The sequence below is a fragment of the Cicer arietinum genome, chromosome 3 (genome assembly GCF_000331145.2).
Source record: "Cicer arietinum cultivar CDC Frontier isolate Library 1 chromosome 3, Cicar.CDCFrontier_v2.0, whole genome shotgun sequence".
Taxonomy (NCBI): domain Eukaryota; kingdom Viridiplantae; phylum Streptophyta; class Magnoliopsida; order Fabales; family Fabaceae; genus Cicer; species Cicer arietinum.
In genome coordinates, this window is record NC_021162.2 from 8,131,654 (window position 1) to 8,144,671 (window position 13,018).

General features: G+C 29.5%; 1 protein-coding gene across 1 annotated transcript in view; it reads left to right on the top strand.

Annotated features, from left to right (window-relative positions):
* LOC113784341 (uncharacterized) overlaps positions 1-7,504 on the top strand; it is an 11,309-nt gene extending 3,805 nt beyond the window's left edge. The window contains exon 4 of the mRNA XM_027330484.1: positions 7,376-7,504. Within this exon, the coding sequence (XP_027186285.1) occupies positions 7,376-7,504 (129 nt within the window). The remainder of the gene's footprint in view (positions 1-7,375) is intronic.
* Positions 7,505-13,018: the final 5,514 nt, after the last annotated feature.

The following is a 13,018-nucleotide window of genomic DNA, read 5'->3' on the forward strand; positions in this document are numbered from 1 at the left end:
GAAATCAAGAGGTGGGTTTCCCTTTTTCTATCTCTCATTCATGCATGTAGGAAATAATGTGTTCCATAGGTTAGGGATTTGGGGTTTAAGAGTTTGAAATGAAGAAAAGGATTTTTATTTTATTCTTGGTTGGATTTAGGGATTTTGAAATAGATTAGTGTAGAATTGAGTAAATTGAAATTTTTGCTGCTGTTTTTGATGTGTTCATTACTGATTTACTCATGAGTTGTAGCATTATTATTGCAAAGAATTGTTAGGAAATTAGTGCGACAGAAGAAATGTTATTAACTTGAATTTCGCATGACATATGTGTGATGTTTTGGTCATAACCTTTTCTATAGACATCCGTTTTGAATGATTTTTAGTTTTCTGGAAACTAGACTCAATTACCTTCAAATTGAGTACAAAATTCTTGATGATTGATCGAGTATTATGATTGGTCGAGTATTGATGTTGAAAAATGGGTTACAAGCTGGACCAGATTTGTTGTTTCTGTTTTGTTTTCTGTCATTGTGTTTTATGTTAGTAAACTGCAAGAATTGGAATTAAATAAAAATGAAATAAAATTTTATCTATAAAGTAGACATCATAAGCTTTCCAAAGAGTACTCATTCACTCAATTCCGATACTTATAAGTCTCTGTCAGTTGACTCTGAAGTTAAACTCAATTTTGAGTTGTTATAACATAAATTTGGGACTGTTTTGGGAAAAATCTACCTTAAACATATTCTCTGGAATTTTATTTTACATTGTTTGATTTGTATGATATAATTGACTTAATAGCTTAGGTTATCATAAAAAAATTTTAAGGTTGAGTGTATGGTAGTCTTTAAAATATGTATTAATAGATGATGTTATATTTGTGTGTATATGTGTGTGGATTGTTGTATATAATTCCTATATATTTGATTAAAGTGAGAAGTATAGGATTCATCCTAGCTAGATGAATTCTCCGTCTATATACGACGGAAGCGAGGGTAAGTGGGGCACCACTTATGGACGTAATTATGTCCAATCTTACCAAAATAAAGTTACTAACAAGAAGAGGGCATTAGTAAAACTAATGTAGTCTTTATGACATGCTTGTTAGGTAGAGTTCAAGTCGTTAGATTACTCACGTCTAATGACTTGAATATTTAGAAATAGTAAAAATTGAACATTGAAGAAAAACTCAGAAAATAAATGTAGTCCTGAATTAGGATGCTAATTGATTTAATTTCATTTGATGGGACCCACTGAGATGTAATCTCATCCAACTTTATTCAAATGTGTTACAGGTAAAAAGGCTTAGATCACATGTTGAAGAAATGACGCGTATCAGTTTACACTATAGTCTGCTTATAATTTGTGGGGAATTATTTTGAACCATAGATGTGTTATGTACTCCATATTTCCATGTTTTTCTTTGAAGGATTAGTATGTGTATGAATACATTTTCATGACGTTGTGTCGGGATTGTATTAATCATCTTTTTTGTCGAATTATGTTAATGCTCAAGTTATATTCTAGACAATTAACTTATGGTATTACACTATAATAATCACATTTATTCATTCGATAGTGCCTTACAAGTTTTTCGAGCTCAAAAAGGTGCTACAGTGTCGAAGCAAAAGTCTAATAACATCACATGGATCCCAATAAAGGTTGGATATATATGCCTTTAAATTTTCATTTACAAATATATGCATTTACGATTAATGCACAAATATTTTATTGACTTATATATTTTTATTTTATAGTGCCCTCGTCAAACAAACAACATCGACTGTGGGTACTACGTATTGAGATTCATGAAGGAGATTGTTAACAAGAATAAAACTATTATCCCAAAAACGGTACGGTATTTTCATTATATGATTTTCATATATAATTAAATTATCTATATATTTGATACTAACTTAATATAATATGTTCAATTTTTATATTGCAGTACTTTGACAATTCCAGTCCATCGTATTCTGATGAAGATCTAATGGAATTAAAGGAAGAATGGTGTCAGTACGTGCTTGACATGAAAATTATTTGATTTTCTGGGAAATAGCTTGCTGCTGGGCAAGGGATCTGAATATTATATGGTAGCTAGTGCATATAATGTATATTCTGTTAGTTATTATATGTATATGATCATAGGACACAATATATGAACATGCATATGAATATGTAGTTAATTAGGTTGTAAATTAGGTTATATATATGTATCTGAATGTAGTTAATTATGTTGTAAATTACAGAGTTACATATATGTTAATTAAGTTACATAGTTCTGTTTTTTGTCTACTGATTGTGTGAATGCTTATGGTATTTGAATATGTTTTGTGAACTGATTCTGGATCAAAATAATTTTGGATAAAAAGATAAAAGACAGCGTTTTCTAAAAAAAATGTCATAAAAAACTAAAAAGCGCTTTTTCAAAAATTTAATTTACAACGTTAAAAAAAAACACATTTTACAGCGCTTTTTTGAAAAAGCGCTGTAAAATATGCACCTATAATTCATATGTTGGGTGTACATTTTACAGCGTTTTTTCTAAAAAGCGCTGTAAAATGCATACCCATAATTCATATATTTGGTGTGCATTTTACAGCGCTTATTCGAAAAAGCGCTGTAAATTGTGCACCCAATATATTTATTATGGGTATGTATTTTACAGCGCTCGATTTTACAGCGTTTTTTTTTTTGAAAAAGCGCTGTAAATGGATTAAAAAAAGCACTGTAAAATGCTATTTTTCGCGTAGTGATTTCTATTTAAATTTAATTTTTGAAATCTTGTAGATGCAAAATATTTTATTAAATTTATTAATTCTTCTTTCTCCGTAGATAACAAAATAATCTATTAATCTTGGTCGACATAATATTTAATTTAGCTAAGATTATATTAATTATAGTTTTGAAAGTAAAATATATAAGGTGATGGACTCATTGTATAACTACATGGCATGAGGTCTATTTTAAGTAGAAACTATTTTAGAGGGATATAAGAGGATTGCTTTGATGGTATTATGAATCTTAGATCGGTCCTGGATTCAACACAAAATTATTATACACTCCACCATCAAATCATAAAGTTTTAACTTGATTTTGAAAAAAAATAAAATAATTTATAAATCAAATATTTATCATAATTTTTAAAATTTAAAATCGTTGTTAAATTTGTATAAAATATTATATTTAAAAAAAATTATCAAATGAAATTAGCATGTTGATTCTTTTGTTGGAATAGCCAAATCCGAAGTAGCTATAATTTGTACTCGCTAATTGTACCTATTTGAGGTCTATTTGCTCAACAAGATAAGATAAATTGTACCTATTTATGTGTGATCCGCAGAGGATAAATCACATCGAAAACATTATTTTATTATATTATTATTTTTTATACGTACAAATCTCATAATAACACACTAATATATATATATATATATATATATATATATATATATAAGTGATAAAATTAATTTTATAAAATATTTATATAATTTTTTTAAATTAATTTGTATTATTAATTAAAGAAATATCAATTTAAAAAACTCATAAATAATTAAATAACTTTATTATATATATTAGATAAATTAAATAAAAGGCTAAATATCACATGCGGTTCTTTAACTTAATTTTAATTAACGTTTTAGTCATTTATCTTTTTTTTTCCTCCCAATTTGGACATTTATTTTAATTTTAAGTGGCAATTTAATTTTTTATGTTTTAAAATATCAACAATGTTATCTTTCTTTTTTTTTACAAAAATTTAAAAAATTCATCAAAATTTTTAAATAAAACCCATAAAATTAATAATCATCTTCAATATAATGCAAATTTCATCAAATGCATAACTCAAATATTTAAATAAATTCATATCCAACGACATAAAATTCATCAAATATATGTGGGCTCATTTGTTATAGTTTTTTTTTATTAAAAAAAAAAACATAGTATTGCAATTTTTGTTAACTTTTTTATAAAAGAATATTGGTTTAAATATCTTATCATTAAAAGTCATTTTAAGCATGCATCTATTTGTTATAATCTTTTTTGGATAATGAAATTTCAAACAATAATTAAAATAAGAAGATACTTTGAGAAAATTCTCATAAAAATCATTTTTTATAGATTTTTTTTAAAAAAAATATACAATTTTAATCATGTTAAAATCTTTAAAAATAAATATCCAAATTATTAAATATCAAATCTTTTTTTAATCGATAAAATTTTTTAATAAATTTCATAAAAATTATTATTATTTAAATATAAAATTAAAATCACATTTTTTAAACACTATAACGGTATCATAAGTTATCCTATTTTATCTTTTGTCATGCGCACTAAATGAGGTCTTTAATTAGAGCTTTTTCAATTAATTTGAGGACATGCGCACAAGTAGATAGAATAATTATTGTTGGTTGACGGTAGAGAAAAATAAGTCTAGCCACTAAGTTTTTTAATTTTCAATCCTTAAGGACTACAAGTCTAGCCACAAAGTTGTTTAATTAAAAATAATAATAGTAATATTTCTTGGGCCCCAAGAAGAAAATATGAAAAGAATAACCCAGCGTGATGATGTAAAGCTTAATGGGCTTTTCTTCCGTTGTTCTTGTTCATTTCGGTCTAGACCGAGAAATAGGCAAGCCCAATAATGTGTAAAATATCTTGGTCCATCTTGTAATTTAGAATGATAATTTATTTATTTTTACAAAAAAAAAAGAATGATAATATTTTTCATAGTTTCACACTTAGTCTTCATACATATTGTATTACTCTTTTTGATTTTTCTCTCATCTCATTGTTTTTAAACAATCAAAAGATATATATCACATAAAGAAGTCCAAATATAACACGTATCCAGAAATCAATAGAACATAAAAAGTTGAAAAATATGCCTCCAAACATTACACCACCCCAAACAATCCTAACGCAAAATATCCTTACTCATGAAGACAAACATCGAAGTAAATGTGACCACTATTAGATAAAATTTGTACACAATTTTTTCTTTTATATTTGAGCCTATTCCAACAAATTTATTTTGGAAGTTTTTGAGATAGAAAATAAGTCAACAAGATTTTACAAAATATATAAAATACATTTTATGAAATTTGAATTTATATTTTATTGAACTTTCATAAATCTAAAATTTATGAATAAATTTATTTTTTACCAAAAATAACTGCCTATGAACTAACAATACAAGTTTTATGAAATTTGTAAAACTCGAATTTTTTATTAAACAAAATATTAAATTCAAAGAAAAATTTGTTTGGTTACACTTTCTTCTCTGTAGTTTGACTTATGTGTCATTTTTAAAATTAATTAATATTGGTTCTACTATCAAACTTTTTTACATAAATAAAAAAATCTTGTTGTTAAGTGAATTTTATATAAATCGCTTAAAGTGTTGATTTTTTAATTAAAATATATGGCACTAGACAATGAATATAAGATATGAAATAAAATTAAAAGTTTGTAATAGAATTTTTTTGGATTAAATTTGAATAATTTTGTAGAACGTGAGATTAATGCTTTAAAAGAACAAAATTAGGATACTGATGACCTTGTGTTGTCATTAAGTATGCATGGGATACTGATGACCTTGTGTAATTATATAATCAGTTATCAAATGCAATGTTGTATAAGATGAATCAGATGATTGATTATACTTTTTTCCTTTAGGTAAATTTAAATACGTCATTTTTAAACACTAATTATATTTGTAATTTAATATGTTAATGTATACTTATACAATCATTTTTAATTTTCTTAAAAATGTTACAAGCATGATTCCTGCAGCATTTTACCGGTATCTCGTCCAGGATATGAGGATGAATATGATGAATCGCTCCCACATACTAGTATGTTCTATTTGTATAGGGGTTTGCATGTAGTAGAGCCATACCGAGAGCAAATCAATCGATTATAGGCTGAAGACGTATGATTCAGTCCTTACGACGACCATCAAGGTAAACGTCAATTGTAGGATATTTGTTGGTACTCATGATGGATTAGGTGTGGATCTAAGATCGTGCATCCACATCTACCATAATGCTTGTTTCGACAATATAGCCATGTGCAGACTAATCCGTAGGATCCATGTATATCAACACCACTTTTTATGTCTCCCTCATATGCGGATGCAACATAAACAAATTATGATGAGCATTCAGAAGGAGAAGAAATTTGAGGCGTTTGTATCGTCCATTAGGCATTTGGATACATGAGTTGGTATATCCGAGTTTCACGTCCTTTCTTGATACCGACGTCCGAAGGGGAACCTGCGAGACCAATTTATGTAGAGGTGTTGCTAGAGTCACAAGTCGAGGAGGTGAGTAATATGGTGAGAGTTTTATTGCCTAAATGTGCTAGTACTAGAGACATTGTACATGAAACAATTACCAAATAGAGTGGAACAGGGAACTCTAGCTTGTGACTCATTGCAAGCCATCTTAGCTGAGACTCGTGGTGTATTCATTTATCGTAGAAGAATGAGTTAGCCAAAATGACAAACACAATACCTGTTATGAATGACTTTATTACCTGTTATTATGACTTTATTATGTTCAGGATATGTTTTACCTTATTTTAATATTTATTATTTTTTAGAATTGTCATTATTTATTATGTTTGCCATTATTATATAAAAATTATGTAATCTTATAATTATATATATATATATAAAATCAACTAATTTTTAAAAGTATCGTTAAAAACATTTGAAATAGATAATTGGTCAGGCGTGTTTGGATTGGCCAATCCGAACAGGTTATTTGACAAATTTAACTTTTTCGGGTTGGCCAATTTGGACTGATTATTTGACAAATCTAATATATTCGGATTGGTCAATTCGGACATGTTCTGATCCGGATTGACAAATCTAAGTTTTTGCAAAAAAATAACAACTCGTATATTAAACTGACGAATATAAGTTATGATACATTACATTTAATCTTTGCCAAGGTCATTGAGTTCTTTTAAGTTCTCTATAAAAACACATTCTTTCAAAAAATGGAAACTCAAATTGTTTTGCTTCCTTCTTGCAATAATTTTACCACATTAAAGTCTTAGGAGGTAAAAGATAGTCGTTCTTCAGATATACTTGTTCAAAATTACAACCTTTTACAAATCCAAAGAAAATCAATTTTGAACACTTTGGTGGAGGGTCTATAAGTAGGAAAAAAGTTTTAGAGAACTCAAATCTTGTTAATAAAACCAAAACTCTATTATAGTGTTGTGCAACAAGAAAACCCATTTTTGGAAATATCATCCACTTTTCTCAATATGTTTCTCCTGTTGTGTAGGATAAAAAGCTACCATGATCTCATTAACTCGTTTATTTCATCCCACATACTTCTACATATTTACTATGGTGACTTGTTAACTGCTTCATCAGATCCAGACAGATGGTAGAACAACTTTCAAACACAAGAAATCCACAATTACCATCCCCGACAACATCAACAATGGTATCAACATATGGATGCATAAATGTGTACTCTTTGTAAGTGGACTTGATGACTGAGGCGTAGATTTAGGTGACGAATTACCATGAGGTGCACTCTTTGTAGGTGGACATGATAATTGAGGCATAGACTCGGAGTTTCCATATCATGATATAATAAGTCAACACGTTGAAAGAAAAAAGACTTTCAACTTTATTCACAAGAGTATACCTAAACCTCTTTTGTGCACCTTTTATTTTTACCTTTTCTGGTAGAATTACTGATGTGGTTTCTAGAAATGCAATTTGACGTAGATGCTCCTTGATATAGTTCTTCATATTACAATCAGCACTGGAAAAAATGTTTCTGCAAAAAATAAAAATAGTTCAATGATATTATAAAGAGAGTTAAAGAGTTTCAATTTATCATCATGATAATCCATAAATTGGAACTGAATTTGTTCCAACTCTGGTACAATAGAAATATCTGGTTGACGATCTTTTCTGATACCGTCATCATTAAAGCCTAACTTCTTCTAGTGCGTGTGGACTTTGTCCAGTTGAATTGGTAGACCATGCATCATCCTTCTAGCAATTACGCAGGTGCATGGCAAACTGAACGTTCTTCTAATCTTGCAACCACATTTCGATTTGTAAATACCACACTCGGTCACTCGTTATGTTCCACTTGCAATAAAGTCCAATGCATTCTTTCAAATCTTTCTAACCAATAACGAGTACATAAACTTTATCTTTGTATTTGTACTCTAACCTAATAATACTAACTTGAAGTGATGTGTGGATCTCAGTATGTTGTAATACTTTCATATTGTTTATTGATAAGCAACTCTTGCAATGATAACCCATACTCCATCAAATACCTCTTCAACTTTATGTGAGCATATTGAACTCTCTTGTTGGATGTATTCTCAATGTGCATTAGACGGTCTTTCCATGCGCTTACAACTTTGTCCTTCACCGGATCAACATAGTATTTTCAACATACTTGAGTAAGTTAGAAAAACTGGAAGACACATTTATGAATTGTTGAAGTGAATAATTATATGCTTCCTCACAATCATAATCGACTACAATCTCTCATGCATTCATTATGTTGTCCTATACTTCATCAGGTTTACTAGCTTTGACTTTGACATTCAACTTACATCTAGCTCTCACATTTTTGGAAATATGATACCGACATAAGAGTGTATATGTGCTCGAAAATACTTAAGAAACAATGTTCATCAAAGCACTATCTTAGTTAGTCATAGTCACCTTTGGAAAATTATTAGTAGATTTCAATAAGCTGCGACATATCTCTACATCCTAGTTTCCTTTTCAGACTCCTTAAGAAAAGGTAAGCAATACATGTTGGTTTTATTTGTTCCATCCATCAGCATCACAAAAGAAAAGATTTTAAACAACTTTATGGATTTTCTGGTAGAATTACTGATGTGGTTTCTAGAAATGCAATTTGACGTAGATGCTCCTTGATATAGTTCTTCATATTACAATCAGCACTGGAAAAAATGTTTCTGCAAAAAATAAAAATAGTTCAATGATATTATAAAGAGAGTTAAAGAGTTTCAATTTATCATCATGATAATCCATAAATTGGAACTGAATTTGTTCCAACTCTGGTACAATAGAAATATCTGGTTGACGATCTTTTCTGATACCGTCATCATTAAAGCCTAACTTCTTCTAGTGCGTGTGGACTTTGTCCAGTTGAATTGGTAGACCATGCATCATCCTTCTAGCAATTACGCAGGTGCATGGCAAACTGAACGTTCTTCTAATCTTGCAACCACATTTCGATTTGTAAATACCACACTCGGTCACTCGTTATGTTCCACTTGCAATAAAGTCCAATGCATTCTTTCAAATCTTTCTAACCAATAACGAGTACATAAACTTTATCTTTGTATTTGTACTCTAACCTAATAATACTAACTTGAAGTGATGTGTGGATCTCAGTATGTTGTAATACTTTCATATTGTTTATTGATAAGCAACTCTTGCAATGATAACCCATACTCCATCAAATACCTCTTCAACTTTATGTGAGCATATTGAACTCTCTTGTTGGATGTATTCTCAATGTGCATTAGACGGTCTTTCCATGCGCTTACAACTTTGTCCTTCACCGGATCAACATAGTATTTTCAACATACTTGAGTAAGTTAGAAAAACTGGAAGACACATTTATGAATTGTTGAAGTGAATAATTATATGCTTCCTCACAATCATAATCGACTACAATCTCTCATGCATTCATTATGTTGTCCTATACTTCATCAGGTTTACTAGCTTTGACTTTGACATTCAACTTACATCTAGCTCTCACATTTTTGGAAATATGATACCGACATAAGAGTGTATATGTGCTCGAAAATACTTAAGAAACAATTTTCATCAAAGCACTATCTTAGTTAGTCATAGTCACCTTTGGAAAATTATTAGTAGATTTCAATAAGCTGCGACATATCTCTACATCCTAGTTTCCTTTTCAGACTCCTTAAGAAAAGGTAAGCAATACATGTTGGTTTTATTTGTTCCATCCATCAGCATCACAAAAGAAAAGATTTTAAACAACTTTATGGATTTCGAATGAGCCTAAAAGATATTCTGAACCATGTTAGAATCACCAACCATTCTATGTATTCCTCTGTTATTTATGCTAGCCTTAAGAGTGTATATGTGCTCGAAAATACTTAAGAAACAATTTTCATCAAAGCACTATCTTAGTTAGTCATAGTCACCTTAGGAAAATTATTAGTAGATTTCAATAAGCTGCGACACATCTCTACATCCTAGTTTCCTTTTCAGACTCCTTAAGAAAAGGTAAGCAATACACGTTGGTTTTATATGTTAAATCCATCAGCATCACAAAAGAAAATATTTTAAACAACTTTATGGATTTCGAATGAGCCTAAAAGATATTCTGAACCATGTTAGAATCACCAACCATTCTATGTATTCCTCTATTATTTATGCTAGCCTTAACACTGATCTTAAAATGGATGTCAAGAAATTAATGAATTATCCTCATCTGTAGATGATCCTAGGCGACTTAATGTAGAATTTCACACTGTTCTAGCAACTCATAATAACACAAGTGGTGCTCCAATGAATAAAAAATTCAATACTTCTCCAATTTTATTGAGGACTGCAATCTCATTGACCTTGGATTCTTTGGAATCCCTTCATTTGTATGTGTGGCCAAATACAAGAAGCACTTGACAATGTTATTTGCAATACCTTATGGCATGAACTTTTCCCTAATAGTTTTGTTATACACCTCCTAGTTCATTTCTATAATCATAGTTGCCTTTGGCTTCAACTGCACAATGATCATCTTCATATCTAACATAATTATTTTAAATTCCTTAGCTCATAGCTTGATTATCCCGACTTTAACAATCATGTTAGACATTGATGGATTAATTCCAACGATTGGTCTTCTAATATTATTAATCTCACTTCTAACTCGCGTTATTGGAATAATCATACTTTTGGTAACATCTTTTTACGTAAAAAAATGTATCCTAAAATGACTTTGAGGTATTAATCAAACCCTTACAAGTGGTACCAACCAACCCCTTATTAAGTTGAGACAGAAGCTCTGGAAGAAGTATAATTCCTTACTTAGGGTTTAAGAAAACTATTGGTTTCAAAAATCTAGATGCAAATGGATCCAACAAGGAGACCTTAGGACTACATTTTTCCATTTGTTAACTCTAAATAAGTGAGATTCAATAGAATAGTTGCTTTCCAAATTGATGGTGATCTTTACGTTTTTGAATATGACGATATTAAGAACCTTGTAATCCAATTATATCAAAACCTTTACTACTCAACTGGAGGTTTGTATACTCCTTTTGATACATCATCTTATTTTCCTGTTATTTAAGAAAGTGATGGGAAATTATAAATCCTCTGGTCCTGATGAGTTTCATCCCATTATTTTCAAGAGTCAATGGGGTGTGTTGGGCATATCTATACTTAAATTTGTTCAAAATTTCTTTCAAGATCCTACAAAAATTAGAGACAATAATCAAATTCTCCTCACTCTCATCTCTAAGGTACTAAGGTAGAAGAACCAATACGAGTCAATCAACTAAGGCCTATAGCACGTTGTAGGTTGAGCTATAAAATTATTGCTAAAATCATTGCTCAAATACTCATAAGCATCATGACTCGTGTTGTGTCCCATAATCAAAGTAGCTTTATTTCAGAACGATCTACTAATGATAACATTTTGGTCCTCCAACAAACCATTCACGCCCTCACTCATCTTCATGGTAATAAAGGATTCACAATCCTTAAGCACGATCTTGAAAAATCTATGATAGGTTTGAATGGTAATTTATCATTGAATCCATTGACATGTTTGGCCTATCTCTACTGCTCAAGAACATTATGCACCTCAAGGGCATCTTATCTCCTCTTGTCTCTTTGTGTTGGCTCTTGAGAGATTGAGTTACAAGATTTATTTTAAGGCGAAATTAATTAGCATGTTAAGAATTAAACTTTTGCATGTGTTTAAGAGAAGTTTAATTTCATATCTATGAATATTTTTGCATTTGTTATTATATTCATCCATAAAACTTAAAATTTATTCAACAGGTTTGTTGTTGTAAAAAAAAAAGATTGTCAAGGTGCAAACCTTTTTTTAAAATATTTTAATGAAAACAAACCTTATGAAATAAATGTTGAGTTTTATAAATATTGATCTACTAATTATTGCACTTAAGTTTTGTTTGAGGAACAAGATTCACATAATTGGACAATTTAGAAGTCACTCACACCAACAAGCATCATGAATATATTAGAAGACAATTGTTTAAACCTCAAGAGTTGATTGCGAGGATGAGAAACTAATAAAATAGAGTCTTCCACATCACATGAAGGTTCATATTTGAAGGAACAATATAGAAGAACTTGCATCCCAAGCTACATAAGATTATGCTTTAAGTAATGTGATAAAACTCACATTTAGTTTTGTATTGAAAGCTTTAAGGATCTACCACAACAATAGAAGTCAAAAGAAAAATACAAATATTTTATGAGGATTCACAAAACGTACTCAAAGTATCGTTTTACTAAAACTTCTCAAGATTGAGATTGATCTAGAAATGATTTTTAAACTAGCTCACACAAAATACGAAGAATGATATAAAGACAAGGAACAACTTTTAAGAAGGAGTCGTTGAAGAATTAATTAATCTACCTTATCAATTATTGATAAGAATGTTTCTCAAAATGACAAAAGAACATTTTTATCTTATAAAGAGAGTAATGGTCCAAAAATTCATAGTTACTGCACCTACACTGAGTTAGTATTGTTCCAAAGAAGTTTATGAATCAATGAGAATAATACAAGTCACAAATTGTCTCAAGAATAAAGTGCAACAAGTGTTTAGAATGTTCTAAACCAAAGAAAATTGAGAATGATCAGAATAATCATTTGATAATTTCAAAAATATGTCCATTGGGTATATTATGGAATCAAACGTATTAGAAAAATAATAAAAAAAGTCAAATAACTTCTTTATGAAAGAATCTCATTAGCAGTGACGGAGTTTGAAC